This window comes from Phodopus roborovskii, unplaced genomic scaffold (assembly GCF_943737965.1).
Source record: "Phodopus roborovskii unplaced genomic scaffold, PHOROB, whole genome shotgun sequence".
Lineage (NCBI taxonomy): Eukaryota > Metazoa > Chordata > Mammalia > Rodentia > Cricetidae > Phodopus > Phodopus roborovskii.
Window position 1 is genome coordinate 10,729,943 of NW_026126598.1, and position 15,934 is coordinate 10,745,876.

General features: G+C 50.2%; 1 protein-coding gene across 1 annotated transcript; it reads right to left on the reverse strand.

Moving 5' to 3' along the window:
* Positions 1-242: 242 nt before the first annotated feature.
* On the reverse strand, positions 243-10,960 carry Ssc4d (scavenger receptor cysteine rich family member with 4 domains; the record flags this gene model as incomplete). The annotated part of the gene is made up of 10 exons (XM_051204898.1): positions 243-734; positions 2,095-2,172; positions 3,234-3,545; positions 3,660-3,734; positions 4,495-4,572; positions 5,957-6,271; positions 6,769-6,846; positions 8,430-8,735; positions 8,859-8,894; positions 10,783-10,960. Coding segments are annotated over 10 exons (1,773 nt in total), but the record flags the coding sequence as incomplete, so codon positions are not given.
* Between the last annotated feature and the right edge of the window lie 4,974 nt (positions 10,961-15,934).

A 15,934-nucleotide genomic window follows, 5' to 3' on the forward strand; every position in this document is an offset into this window, starting at 1 on the left:
CAGTCCCCTGTCAGTCTATAGAAAAGAGCAGCCCAATCCCTTCTGCTACCCCTCTTTTTGTGGGGGACCAAGATAGGTCATTAGAAGGGTTTGAGGGCATTTACAGAAAGCCCAAGCCTCATGGATATGAGTGGAGAAAACTGTTGGGGTACTATATAAGAGGCCCCCAAAGCAAAGAGATGAGTCATTCTCCCACATCTTCTACCGTGAACATTGCCATGTTCACGGTACTGGGCCTCCAGCAGGTAACAACCGTACAGTAAGAAGATGGAGGCAGGGTATTACAGTGCAGATCCCCCATGCAAGGGGAGAAAGGGGCACCAGGAACTGCAGAAATCGTAGGAGGGTATCCTGGAAAATGACGGGCAGTTCCCCACAGGCTCCTTTGACATGATATGAAGTGCAGAGTTAGCTGTGTCACAATGGCTGGCACAGGACACTGGCATCCTCGCTGTGGTCACAGTTGTGGACATCCCAGCGGATATAAGAGCAGAGGAGCAAGGTACTCTCATCTCCTCGGCATTTGACATTGTCCAAGAGGATGGGGCCTCTGCCTGGGCCAAAGTGGGCCTCGCCAGGGGCTGCCAGAGCCTGGCCACATCCCAGCTGACGGCACAGGACAATGGCTGCCCGTAGGTCCCAGGCATCATCACAAACAGTACCCCACCTTTGTCCCAGGAAGAGCTCTACACGCCCCTCACATCGGTGGGTTCCACTAGCCAGGCGGAGGTGCCCTGTATTAGAGACAAGGCCTGGGGTCAGCAGAGTCCATAGGCTCAAGAGATGGCTCCATGGTTGGGGGCATTTGCCACCAAGCCAGATGACTTGAGTTCTATCCTCAAGATCCATTTGGTGGAGGGAGAAGACAAACTCTCACAGGTTGTCCTCTACCCTTCACTGTTGTGTGTTCACGTGTGAGCACACGTATGCACACAGAGACATATCCACAGACACAGATAAATAATGCTGGACAAGGTGGCACACACCTTTAATCCCAGTGCTGGGGAGGCAGAGACAGGCAGATCTCTGTGAGTTTGAGGCCAGCCTGGTCTACAGAGAAAATAACAGGTCAGTCAGAGCTATGTAATAAGATCCTCAGACAACAAACAAAAAACAAAACTGTTTAAAAGAAGGAGCTGACCCATGATGGAAACTTGCTAGACTAGGTATGGGATGAAAGGAGGAGACAAAAGATGCTGACATACAACACAGCAGCGGCCTGGAAGCCCTCAGGATAGTGACATTAAAAAAAGCTGGGCAGCAGGACTCAAGACTGAAGGGAATATGCAAACATGTTCTCAGCACTTGGATCACAGGTTAGCTGTTTGGAGACTGTGACCATGTCTTCTCTTGTCCCCCAAAGTTTCCTGTCTCCTCTTCCATATTGGATTCCCTGGGCTAATTTATTGTTTTTCTGAGGTAGAGCCTTTGTAATGTGGCCCAGGCTGGCCCTGAGTTGACTATCCTTTCAACCTAAGTTTCTATAATGTTGGGATGAAAAGCCAAGGGCCATCAAGCCTAATTCTGTACTCCCTCTCTCTGTTTGCTCCAAGAGAGGGTCCCCATCCCTTCCATTTGTTCCCGACACTAGAAGTCTCTAGGTTGCCCTAGTATGTTATTTAGAGTTGTAAGACCCAGGTGGGCTTCAAAATACACAAAGCTGGCCTTGAACTGATTTGCCTGCCTCACTTCTCCCAAGTGTTGCAATTACAGGGGTGCTCCAAGATATCCAATTTATGAGGTGCTCGAGTCACAGAGAAAGCCAGGGGTCAGAAAGGGCTGGCCCACGGAAGACATGGCTAGAGATTCAGCCTGAAGTTTCTGCATGCTAGGCAAGCATTCTACTCCTTGAACTATATCCCCTGCCTCCACCCCCAGTTCCAAACTGCTCTAGTTTAAAATCTACCTCCTCCCCCCCCACCCCGGGGTATTAGACTCCCATTAATGAGGCCTTTGAACAACCCAAAAGGACAAGTGTTCTAGGACCTGGTCAGTTCTATTGACCTGCGGTAACCCAAGCTTTGCCCTTCCTCAGTCCAGGTCCATCTTACCCCTAAGGTTCCAACCTCATTTTCAGTGGCAGTAGACACCTACCATCTCTGGGCCGAGGACTGGGCATTCGGGTGGTCTCAGAACCATCCTGCTGAACTTGGAGTCCCAGCTCCTCCGGGCCTGACTCCGTAAGGGGGAAAAAAGAAAAAAGGAAAAGAGAGGCGGGGCTGTCATACAGGGGAACACGCTCCCTAGAGAGGTAGGTCATCTCTCCTAACCGTCCCAGGTTGCAGAGATAAGAAAGGGCCGTGAAGAACTACCACACTAAGGTAGGAGACACAAGAGGGGGCCCTAGGCCTGGGCATTCAATAAAGATGGAGGCCACTACGAACAAAAGGAATTGGCAATGAGCAATGACCAGTCAGACTTTGTAAGCACCCTTTTTTCATCGGTTTCTCTGAAAAGGCAAAGGCTAGCTCTGGGAAAAGTAGTCCACTCCACCTGCTTCCTATCCATCACTAGTACTCAGTAGGAACCTTGACTCAGCAGGGAGGGAATAAAACATCCAACCCTCTGCAAGTTGGAGACTACACAGCAGGAACCTTCCCCACGTCACGCCTTATTCTTTCTCTGCAGGGGACTCGCCCTTCCGGTCACGCCCCTACTGCGCAGTCGCAGAGTGCTTGAGGGCCCGCTGCACCCCTACGCGTAATACTTCCGCTGCAATGCAGCAGAGACTGCCACGCCTATTCCCCCATCAAACCCTGCTTGAGTCTGATGTGAGCCCCTGCCTATTCCTGTCTACCCCGCCCACAAAACAGAGGGCGCCTGCGTACAGCTTCATGCTCGTCTTCTGATCTTGGGCGGGCCCTGAATGCCACACAGGTTCTGCCTACAGGGCAGTAAGCGTCTGCGCACGACCCCACCCATGCCTTTCAGATTGGCCCTACCCTGCTGAGAGTGTTTCAAGAGGGCCCACGCACAGCCCTGCTCATCCGCTTCATGCCCCGCCCCCATGACACCCCGCCCCCTCTGAGTCAGCCCCGCCTAGTGTCTCAGTGAGGGCATGCGCGCAGCCCAGCCCGTGCCTAAGGCCTCGCCCCGCTCGCCTGGCCGAGCGTGTTTTACGCGCTACTCCGCTCTTTCTTCATGGTCCGCCCCGCCCATATCCCAAAAAGCGCCTGCAGGCGACCCCGCCCCCTTCCCCCTCGGACCCCACCCCTCCCGCGCCACAGCTTCACCTGCGCACAAGGCTCCGGCGTCTTCGTGATGGCCGCAATTGTGCTGGCCCCAGCCCAGGTGGAAGCAGTCGCTGAGGCGGGCCTCGGTACCGGTGCAGCCCACGTTGTCCAGCAGCACAGGGCCTCGGCCGTAGCCGAAATGACCAAGGCCCGTGGCTCCTAGCGCGGGCCCGCACCCGGCCTCGCGACAGGCCACACGCGCGTCCGCGAAGTCCCAGTCATCGTCGCACACGGTGCCCCAACCCCCGGCGTACAGCACCTCCACGCGGCCGCGGCATGGGCTCGGGCCGCCTACCAGCCGCAACTTACCGCCTGCAGGGCGCACAGGCCGGGGCCAAAGTGGCCTGGCTGGGGGCGGCAGGTTCCCTATCCCGCATCCCCAGCCCACCCGCTTCCACCCCCTGCGGGATCTGGGAGGCCACTTACTTTTCCTCCCCGAGCCCCAGGCTGCCGTGGTCGACCGCACGGTATCCCTGGAAGGCAGGGCAGCAACTCCTGTAGCTGAGAAGACAAGGGATCCTTTGAAGGGGGCAAGAAGGCCATGCACCACACCCAAATCTCTGCCTCAGTCCCAGAGCCACAGTGCTGTCTCTGGAGAAGTTGCCAGAAAGTTTGTTAGGAATAAACATCTTTTGGGTTTTTCCACTCCCCCCCTTTTTTTTTTGACACAGGCTCTCAATACATAGCCTTCACTGGCCTGGGCTCACTATATAGACAGGGCTCAGATTCACAGAGATCTGCCTCCCATGTTCTAGTATTAAAATCTTTGGGGTTTTGAAGACAAGGTCTTGCTGTGTTGCTTAGGTTGGCTCTGAACTCCAAGCTCTCCGCCCTCAACTTGGTGTGAACCACCATGCCTTGTTCACGTGGTGCTTGTGTGGAGGGATGTAACTCAATCAGCCTGAGTTACAACCCTCAAGCCCCAAATCTTAATTATACTAATTTTACTCACAGTCATAGCTGTCGCTCTAATGCAAAACTTACTCCTAACCTTGGTTTTCAGTCTGAGTCCCTTCACATGGTCTCTGTTCCCTGCGTCAGCAGCAATCCTTAATTTGACTGAAGCATTTTAAAGAAATTTCTTCGTTTCTCAGAGAGTCATTCATGCTTCCATCTGTTCACTTGTTCTCACCCATCTCTACCATCTGCACCAAAGCCTTAGCTGAAGTCACTTTCCTGGGTCTTCTAGGATGTCTTCCTCAGTTCCCACCCCTGCCCGCCCAGTCCCCAACCCTTCCAGCTAGCAGGGTGGGCTCTGCACCTGCTGGCTCAGTGTGCCACGCCCAGTCTTCTTTCGTGGCAGAGGGAGGCAGTGCTGTGAAAGTTGGAGGGCCTGGCACTAGAGCAGGAGAAAAGACAGGGTTAGTCACAGGATTAAGGTTGTCTTCCAAAAGAAAACCAATTTGACTTGCAGGGTTGGGAGCCCAAGCCCAACCTTGACCTTAGTAGCTTATGTGTCGTACACAGATGAATGCAAGCCCGGTGCATGTTTTCAATGTTCTCAAGAAGCCCAATGTATGCAAAATACAGAGATGCAGAGTTTTACCTACTAAGGAACTCTGCTTATTTCTGAGGAGCTCAGAGAATAAGACTAGGCCCATTTAAAGCTCAGCTGGTAGAGTGCTTGCTTAGCATTCATGAGGCCCTAGGTTCATCCTAACAGTACGTAAAATGGTTGTATATGTCTGTAATCTCAGCACTGGGGAGGTGGTGGCAGAAGGATCAGAAGTGTGTAGGTTCACTCTTTAAGTACTGAGTTCAAAGCCAGGCCAAAATAAAAGACCGAAGAATCTTTACCTTAGTCTCTAGGTAAAATGAGACTAGGAAGAGCAGGGAGCATGAACATTGAGCAATGTCAGGGGTGGTTCTGTAGGGCTCTGGGTGACTCTGGCTAAGGCTCTATCTGTAAAACGGGAATGATGACCTCTGGTTTGCTGCAAACACTTTCCATCTAACAGAACAGAGTCCATTTGTGAAATGGTGCTCTAGCTCCACAAGTCTTATTTGCTGGGCTCAGGGTGTATTTAGCACAGTTGTAGAATACCTGGTTTATGTGTCCAAGGTTGTGGATTTGATTCTCCAGCATGCAACAGTAATAACCCATCTGTTAAGCAGGATGTGAGGGCTAGTGTCTGTTTGTAATACCTGTACTTGGGAAGCTAATATAAGAGGAAGCCAACCTGGGCTAAAATAAGACCCAGCCTCAACAAAACAAAAAACGTATCTATTTTGTTTTACAGGGTCTCACTCAGTAGCCCTGTCTGGCCTTGGACTCAAAGGGATCAGTCTGTCATTGCCTACTAAGAGCTGAGATTAAAGGTACACACAACCAGACCCAGCTTTTTCTTATTGTACTTTTAGACAAGGTTTTATGTAGCCCAGGCTGGCTAAAAATTCCTTATGTAGTAGCGGATGACTATGACCATTATGTCCTGAGTGCTGAAGCCTGGTTTATATGGGCTGGAGATTAAACCCAGATAAGCACTTTGGCAACCAAGTTATATCTCCGCCCCAATGCCTCGAACTCATAGAGATTCGCCTGCCTCTGCCTCCCGAGTGTGCTGGGATTAAAGGCGTGCGCTACCAATGCCCTGTTGGAAAGTACAGTTAGCCAAACCCCTCTGCCATCTCAGTCCTCAGCTTCTTCCAGCTCTCCCCACACAAACTCCTTTGAAAAAGCCCCGCCCCTCGGTCCTGGTCCCACCTCTGCCTGCTCCCGGTACCTGCACACAGGGCCCCAGCATCTTCGTGGTGCCCACAGTTATGCACGCCCCAGCCCAGGCTCTGGCAGGCTGCCAGGTGGGGCTCTCCACCTTCGCAGTGCACGTTGTCCAGCAAGATGTGCCCGGTGCCATAGCCGAAAAAGGCATTTGTGGTGGCGGCCAAGGCGGCCCCACAGCCCAGTTGGCGGCACACTACAGCAGCATCCGGCAGCCCCCAGTCATCGTCGCATACAGTGCCCCACAGGCCGCCATGCAGGATCTCCACTCGGCCTTGACATGGGCCAGCGCCGCCCACCAGGCGCACGCTACCCTCACCTTGTGAATATGGATGGAGAGGGTGGGGCAAACAACATCTTATAGAACCACAAGGAGGCATTTTCATCCACTTCATCAATGCACCAGGCCTCCCTGGTCAGGGGCAGAACCCTGAAAGGCAGGACCAAAACCCCAGCAGGGATAAACTAGACCCCACACCCATCCCCAAGCCTTCTGACAACCCAGAGAGTTTGTGTCATCCTGACCTAAAACCAGCCTTTTCTTTCCTATCCCTGCTCTACTGGCCTTCTCGAACATGCCTGTTTGTCATGTACAGCTGCCCAAAGGAAACCTTACTTTGCAAGATGTGGCTGGCACACTTCCTCTTCCATGAAGCCCTCCCTGGTAGATGGGCCCCTCTTCTGGGCTTCTTCCCTCTGCTTGTCCCTCAAGAGGGTCCTTGTTCTACATTGCAGGCATGCCCTTGAAGCCCTCAGGACCCTTTCTATCATGTCCTCTAGCTTACCAACAGTCTCCCCACACATGCTACCCCTTACCTTTTCCATTTTGGAGGGCTGTGGGGGGTGCTGCACTGGTCAACACCTTCTTTGTCGGGGGCTGTGTGTGCAAGAACTCTGCAAAGGAAGGTGGGAGGAAGCAGAGACACAGGGTTCGTTCTGTTCTCCATCCTTACACAGCACGTGAGCATCAGGTGTCTAGTGCCTTAAGATGCTTGCTTTCAAGACCAAAGCCCCAAATCCTGGATATGAACAGCCACTGTCTGCTTCCAAACTTGCTATGTAGGTAAGAGTGACCTGAGATGCTGGGGTGGTGGTGGTACACATATTAAATCCCAGCACTCTACTCGGGAGGCAGAGGCAGGCAGATCTCTGAGAGTTTGAGGCCAGCCTGGTCTACAGAGCCAGTTCCAGGACAGAGAAACCCTGTCTTGAAAAACCAAACCAACCAAACAAAAAGAATAAACTTGAATTTCTGATCCTCTTGCCTCCCAAATGCTATATTATATCACCAGGCCAGTCTAGTTCTTACTATTTTTTTTGGTGTGTGTGTATATGTGGCATACACGTGTGCATGTGTATGTGTGGTGCATGCACCTATACATGTGCTTGTGGAGACCAGAGGTTTGTGCTGGGTGCCTTCTATTGATCTCCATTATATTTATTGATTGGCTATTATAAATGTTTTTTAGATTTACTCATTTCATGTGTCTTATGTTTGTGCACCATGTATGTACATAGTGTCTGCAGAGACCACAAAAGTTGTGGATATCTGTGAGCTACCAAATAGGTGCTAGGAATCGACCCCAGGTCCTCTGCAAGGCCTGCCAGTACTCTAAACCAGTGGCGAGATGTTGCCAGCTCCTTTATTTATTTTTATTGTATGTATGTAACTTTTGACTGTATGTATGTCTATACCCCACATGCATGATCCAGAAGAGGGCATTGGATCCCCTGGAGCTAGAATTGGGGCAGGTTAGGGGCCAGGGTGCTGGTAATCAAACCGGAGTCCTCTGGAAAAGTAGCAAATGCTCTTAACTGCTGAGCCATCTCCCAGTCCCTTAAGTCTAGTTCTTAATGCAGTTGACATTCCTGGGGAACTTACTAGAAAAATTAAATTCTCAGGCCCTACCCCACACCTGAAGAATCAGAAAGTCTAGGCTTGCCAGCTAAAAATCAGTTTTCCAGGTCAAGGACTCCGAGTTTCTGCGGTGCTCTAAGTTCAGCAGAGCTGATGGCCAGGGCCACCCCAGTGGTCTGGGTTACTAAATGGGAGGGGTAAGTCTGGTTTGATGATACATGCCTGTCATTTCATTCCAGCATTTAGCAGGTAGAGGGAGGGGAACCAGGAGTTCCAGGCCAGCTTGGCCTATGTGAAACTTCATCTCAAATGAATGAATGAAAGATGGATGGATGGATGGATGGATGGGGGAGTGCACAGGTCAGTGTTAGTTTACTTGCCTAGAGACATCTTGCCCCAGGCTGGGCATGTGGCTCAGTGGTAAAGTGATTGGCTAGAATGCACTAGTACCCAGGTTCAATCCCTAGTCATGGAACAAGGAAATCTAGTAGGATAACTCTCCGTGGGCAATCAAGCCCCACCTGAAACCCTACAAGTTTCTTTGGTCCATGAGGCAGAAGTACTATAGCATCAGAGAGTGAGCTTGCTTGGCCCAGCAGCCTCCCCTTCCTTCACTCACCATCACACAGGACCGCCACATCTTCATAGTGAAAGCAGTTGTGGACACCCCAGCCTCTGCTGCCACACTCGCTCAGAGAAGCTTCCTGCCCCCGACACTCCACGTTATCCAGGAAAATAGGGCCTCGGCCTTGGCCAAAGGCGAGCGGCCGCGGCACTGGCAGCGCCAGGCCACAGCCCAGCTGACGACACACCACGTTGGCATCTACAACGTCCCAGTCATCATCGCAAACACTGCCCCAGGAGCCGCTGTGCATGACCTCCAGGCGTCCTCGGCAGCGGCTTGGTCCCCCCACCAGCCTCAGCTCTGTAAAAAGGGGAACAAACTGGGACAGCGGGTTGGGAGCCCAAACGGCAGGATACACGGGAGCTGGACCACGCCTGCTTGGGAGTATCGGCAAACAGATGAAGGGGAAGAGGCAGAACCTACCTGGAAAGGGCAGTGGAGTGGGCTGGAGGGCACTGGCTGAAACAGACAGAGGAAGGATGTGAGTCTCTGCTCAGCTTTGAAGGACTGGTCCCTTCACGCAGCTTCCACTTGCCCACGGGTCTCACCATCATTCTCCTCTTGGAGACCTCCTTTTCCAAAGTCCTCATCTTCTCCTCTGTCTAGAACCACCACACCAACCTCCCTATCCCAGTGGTCCATAGACCATTACAGATCTGCCTGGGACCCATCTGTCTACTCCACAGCAAAATCTCATGAGCACTGTCTGCTGTCTGTAGGAGTCTTAGCTCCTGAGACTTCTCTCTCTACAACAACGTTTGGCTTCTTTTCTCTTTTGAAGAATTAGGGTTTTTTGTTTGTTTGGTTTTTCCAGACAGGATTTCTCTGTGTAATAGTTCTGGTTGTCCTGGAACTCTCTGTAGACCAAGCTGGCCTCCAACTCACTGAGATCCCTCTGACTCTGCCTCCTGAGTGCTGGGATTAAAAGCATGAGCCACCATCACCTGGCTAATAATTAGTTTTTATTATTATTATTTTCGAGACAGTGTTTCTGTGTGTAATAGTCCTGGTTGTCATGGTACTCACTTTGTAGACCAGGCTGGCCTCCAACTCACAGAGATTTTCCTGCCTCTGCTGGGATTAAAATCATGCATGTACCACCATTCAATGTATGTATGTGTGTGGAGGTCAAAGGACAAGTTGTAGGAGTTGGGTCTCTCCCTCTACCATATGGGTCCCAGGAATTGAATTCCAGTGGTTTCAGCAAGTGCCTGTATCTGCCAAGTCATCTCACTAGCCATTTTAATATTGTTTTAAAATTTATTTTATTGTGTGTGTTTTGCCTTATGTTGTCTGTGCACTACATGCAGTACCACTAGAGGCCAGAAGAGGGCATCAGATTCCCCCTGGAACTGAAGTTACAGGTGGTTGGGAGCCACTATGAGGTTGCTGGGGATTGAATTTGGGTCTTCTGGAAAGGCAGGTAGTGCTCTTAATCAGTGAGCCATATTCGCCAGTCCCTTTTTAAATGATTTCTTGAGGTAGAGTCACATCACCTAGGCTCACCCAGAATTTGAATTTGCCATGAAAACTAGTATGGCTTTGAATTTTTTAGCCTCCTGATTCTACCTCCTAGATGCTGGGTTACAGGCCTTGACTAACATTCCTTGTGATTCTTCTCTTTGTATACATATACAGTGTGGGTGTGTGGGTGTGTGCACGTGTGTGTCATGAACATAGGATAACAACTTTGGGAACTTGGGCCTCTTTCCACTATGTAGGTTCTAGGAATCTAACTCAGGTCCTTAGGCTTAATGACAAGCTTCCTTACCTACTGAGTCACTTTGCCTATCTTATTCTTTTTGTTTGTTTGCTTCTTTGTTTTTCAAGACAGGGTTTCTCTGTGTAGCAGTCCTGGCTGTGTTGGAACTCAGAGACCTGCCTGCCTCTGCTTCCTGAATGCTGGACTAAAGGCTAGTTTTTGTTTTGTTTCCTTGGCTTTTCGGACAATGTAGCCCTGGATGTAGACCAAACTAGCCTCAAACTCAGAGATCTTCCTGCCTCTGCCTCCCAAGTGCTGGGATTTAAAGGCATGTCCCACCACTGCCTGGCTTGTTTTTGTTTTGAGACAGGGTCTCATGTAGCTCAGGCTAGCTCTTCTGCCTTTCCTTTCCAATAACTGAGACTGTGTAAATATGTACCACCCTGCCTGGACTGAGAGCTAGAAAGTGGTAGCAGAAGCTGGCTGGGAACACTCACCCAGTGGGAAGAGAAGAAGCTGGCTGGGAGCACTCACCCAGTGGGAAGAGAAGAAGCTGGCTGGGAGCACTCACCCAGTGGGAAGAGAAGAAGCTGGCTGGGAGCACTCACCCAGTGGGAGGAGAAGAAGCTGGCTGGGAGCACTCACCCAGTGGGAGGAGAAGAAGGAAGGGCAGTGCTGGGGAGAGGGCCAGCGGGGCAGCACCCCCATCCCCAGGCTTCCATGCCCTGCTCCACTCATCAGGCTGGGGACCAATTTGCATCTCTGCTTCCTTGTGTGTCCAGCCAGTGGATGGCTTTTCAGAGGGTCCCGTCAAGAATCCAAGGAGAAGTCACAGCTGGAACATCTGGAACTCAAGATTCCCCAGTGTTTACTTTCAGCTGCAGGGGGGAAGGACATACTCACAAAGGGTTGACATTTCTAGTGGAGGGAAAGACAGGTGCAACAGCTAGGAGATGAGAAAGATGGGTGTGGACCAGGGCAAGGCTCAGTAGAATGCTTGCCTAGAATCTGCCATTGAGAATCTGAAGGAATGGTTTGGCAGTAGAGAGTCTACCCATAATCCCTTATGGAGGAGCTGGGGGTGTGGCTCAGGGGTAGAGTCCCTGCTGAACTCATACAGGCCGTAGGTCCATTCTCAAAAGGGGAAGAAAGAAAAAAAAGATGGAGTGAGCATGGAAATTAAGGAGTTGCCTTTGGCTGTAGCTGAGGCTGTGAGAAGACAAAGGATGGCATATGGGCTTGGCAGGCTGGTGGGTTCCAACCAAGGGTAACCCAGTGGCTCAGAGTTTAGTCCTCCAGGCCTTCATAGCTCCAAGTGTGGCTGGTACTACAGGTGGTTCTTAAATAACCCAGTTAATTTTAAGGGGCTGTAGGTGTATACATTTAATTTATCTATTTACTTAGTTCATTACATTATTATTATTTTCATTTCTTGAAACAGGGTTTCTTTGTGTAGCCTGGCTGTCCTGGAACTCCCTCTGTTCCCTTTAGACCAGGCTGGCCTTGAACTCAGAGATCTGCCTGCCTCTGCCTCCCAACTGTTGAAAGGCATGTGCCAACAACACCCGGATTGTTTGGTTGTTTTTTTTAAAGACAGAGTGCCTGTTGTAGAATTGGCTATGTGGACCACTCTGGGCTTGATCTCACAGAGATCTCCTGCCTCCTGAGTGCGAATACTGTCTCAAGAAATAAGGTGCAGTGGGTGAGGAGGACATTTGTCAACAACCTCTGGCCTCCCAAGAGCACGACTGCACACATACACACACACACACACACACACACAGACATGCACGCATGCAAAAGGTGGAGTCAGGAAGATCAGTTCAGGTCAGGCTAGGAAGATGGTTCAGCAGTTAAGACCACTTGCACTTGCTGCTCTTCTAGAAGAATCCAGGTTCATTCCCAGCACTTACATGGTGACTCACAACCACCCCTAATTCCAGTTTCAGAGGACTCAGTGCCCTCTTCTGACCACCATAGGTACCAGCTGCATGGTGCCTACATGGTGCACATACATGAATGTAGGCAAAACACTCATGTGTATCCAATAAGTAAACAAGTATTTTTAAAAAAGAGTTCAAGGTCACTCTCAGCTACACAGTAAAGCCAGCCTGAGCTACAATGAGGCTCTGTCTCAAAAGTCAAACAAAACAAAAATCCTGTTATAATTATTTACTTCTGAGACAGGAGAATTGTCACAAGTTTGAGGCAAAGCCTGGCTGCCTGTTGAGTACCAGGCCAGCTTGAGTTACAGAGAGTCAGACTCAGGCTCAGCTCCCCATCCCTCTCAAAAACAAACAAACAACAACAAAAAACCAAATCCCCAGAGGTGGGCTGGAAAGATGGCTCAGTGATTCAAGCACTGGCTGCTCTTCCAGATGACCTGGGTTCAATTCCCAGCACCCACATGGCAGTTCACAACATCTGTAACTCCATTCCCAAGGGATCTAGCACCCTCACACAGGCATACATGCAGGCAATATACCACACAAAAATAAATAAATCTTGGGTTGAAGAGATGGCTTAGAGGTTAAGAGCATACATGCAGGCAATATACCACACAAAAATAAATAAATCTTGGGTTGAAGAGATGGCTTAGAGGTTAAGAGCATACATGCAGGCAATATACCACACAAAAATAAATAAATCTTGGGTTGAAGAGGTTAAGAGCACTGGCTGTTCTACCAAAGGTCCTGAGTTTAATTCCCAGCAACCACATGGTGGCTCACAACTATCAGTAATGAGTACTAGTGCCCTCTTCTGGTGTGCAGGCAGACATGCAGGCAAAATACCACCACATAATAAATAAGTAAATCGTTTTTTTTTTTTTAAAAAAATTCCCAGATGCAGGCAGACCTCTATGAGTGTGAGGGCCAGTCTGGTCTAAAGGAGAGTTCCAGGCCAGCCAGAGCCTGCCTAAAAAACAAATAAGTATGTAAGTAATTCTACCTGTGAATCTCAGTGAAATTTTATACAGTTCATGCACTCAGCACCCAGACTGACACAGAGGTGCACCGCTCTCCTCGTAGCCTTCAGCAGGAGTGTGGATCTGGTGTTAAGTGTTTGGGCCTGGACTGACGGAGGTTGACAGGGGATTTCACCAGATCAGAAGGCAGAGAAGTACAGATGCAGAAAACGGCTGGAGTGGTGAGCGGGGCAGAACCCGGCTTGCATGGGCTGGAGGAGAGACATACACACCTGCCTCCCAGCCACTTTGGGGGTGGGCATGGCAGCAACTGGTAGAGGAGAAATGGTCCTGTGTGGCATCTTTGGTGTCTAAGGTGCCCAGGGGCATGGTGCCCCTCCCTGGAGGCTCTCTCTCTGGCTTTTGACTCCACCCTGGCATACAGACAGTGCATTTGGGCAGAGAGGTGAAAACAGATCTGGATGTGGACACGAGGTTTTCAACACTCCATTCATGGAAGACCAGGATAGCCCCCTGCAGAATAATCACCTTTTGTCCTCCTCCTGCCCTGACTGGGGACAGCTGGGACACGGGCGACTGAGAACTGTAAGGAGGATGGCAGCTTCAAGCCAATCTTTTCTTGTAGAGATGCATAGTTTCCTGGGCCTTCCCATGGCTCCCAGGCCACCCACTTCCAAGGAGGCCTGTCCCCCATCCCGGACCAGTTTACCTCTCTCCCTGAAGGACGGATATCTTCTATATCTTCCGAAGCCTCTGCCAGACCGGAAATCCTCGGCTGCCCAGTGGTATTCCCTGCTTCTGCAGCCTAAGAGCCAGAGAGAAAGCCACTCACCCCCACGATAGCCCATAAGGACTTGAAATCTCAGACAGCCTGACTCGACAGATCACAGCATCCCAAGGAATCCAGCCTCCACCCTACACCTTCAGCTCCAAAATGACTCCTGGAGTCTGTTCCTGCCCTGTTCTCAGTGAACAGCAATGGAGAGACTGCCTTGTTCCTGTCCTAAGAAGCCATGGCCGTTTTGTTTGTTTTTGAGAGAGGATTTCAAACTCCTATGTAGCCAAAAAACCTTGAACTCTTCAGTCTCCTGTTTCCACTCCTGAATGCTGAGAATATAGGCAGGTGCCACACCACATCTGCCTTCCAGAGTCCTTTTAAGTATTTGTTTTCTTGTTTAATGGGTATGGGTGTTTTGCCTGCAGGTACATATGGGCACTGAATATGTACTCTGTATCTGGGGAGCCAGAAGAGGGCATTGAATCCCTTGGGACAGCTTTGAATCACTATATGGGTGCTGGGAATCGAACCCTGGTCTTCTGCAAGAGCAACAAGTGCTCTTAACTACTGATCCAGGGTTTTTGAGTGTTCTCAGGTTTCCTCTCAGCCCTGGTGCTGAGTGAAGCTGCAAAGCCTCGTAGTTTTTATTTGCAAAATGGTCTCATATTCTTTGCCTTGTACTTGTCGCCACATTGAACGGGCTAATGTTAGAAAAGGCTTCACCAGTGTCTGGTCTGCTCTAATGTGCTGCTATTGTCATGAATGGCCCCATCTGTAGCCCCTCCAAGATAAGAGTCAGATCTCATTCAACAGTTATCCAGGGCACAGGGTGCTCAGAAGACATCTGTTGAACACTGAATGAAATTGTCGCTATGGAGTCACAGAACAAAGCAGTAAGAAGGGTCTGAGGAAGCAGTCGATAAAATGGCTCAGCAGGTAAAGGCAATTGCTGCCTAGTCTGATGACCTGAGTTCAATTCCCAGGACCAACATGTTGCAAGTTGCCCTGTGATGATTGTCCTGTGTGTGTGTGTGTGTGTGTGTGTGTGTGTGTGTGTGTGTGCATGTGGACATACATAAATAAATAATATAATGTTGAGTTTTTTTTTTTTTTTAAAGAAGGGGTTCTGGAGGTCTTAAAAGGAAACTGTTATTACACATAGAGAATACACATGCACGTACCAGCAACACTGAAGAATTCCTAAGATTCATAATACACACACACACACACACACACACACACCAGCAACACTGAAAGATTCATACCTGTGGGGATGTTCTGGGCCCTTTCTGTTCCTTCGTCTCCAAATAATCCAAATTCCAATCACTGCCTCTTCCCTGGGAAGTTTAGGAGGGGCAAGAGTCCCCCAAATGCAGATCAACAAAGACCTTTCTTCTTTTCTTTCCGTAGCTAGAAGGAGAGAAGAGGCAATGTCTCTGGCCATGGAGCTGCTGGTGGCCCCAGCCTGTCCCCACCTGACCTTTGGAGCCTCGAGAGGCAAAGGGAGAGTGGAGGTGGTCCGTGGTGATGTGAGCTGCCCCAGAGGAAGGGCACCGAGGAAGAGGAGGAGCTATGCGGCCAGGTGGCCCCTCCTTCCTCTCCCAGCTTCTGCTTCCAGGCTCAGGTTGCAGGAAAGCCTGTATGGGTCCCCAATCCCTGTGCAGGACAGCTGAACATCAGATATTGGTGGTGGAGTGGCAGCATGGCTGTACTGTGAGATCAAGGTTATCCTCAGCTACCTAGTGAGACCCTCTCTCAATATAAAGAAAGAAACAAAGCGGGGAATCAACATTCAGGCCACGGAGATGGTTCAGTGGGTGAATATGCTTGTTGTATATGCCTGAAAAATTGAAGTTAATCCCCATAAAAGCAGAAGAAGCCAGACCTGGTGGTGCATGCCTTTAATTCCAGCACTCACGACACAGAGACAGGGGGATCTCTGTGAGTGCTAGGACATAGTGAGACCCTGTTTTGAAAAACAAATCCGAATTACATAACACTCTTTTATTTTTGTGAATATGTATAGGTGCACATGTGCCAGTTTGTGACTGTGGCAGCCTGGGGACGTCTTGCATGAGTAAGTGCTTTTCTTT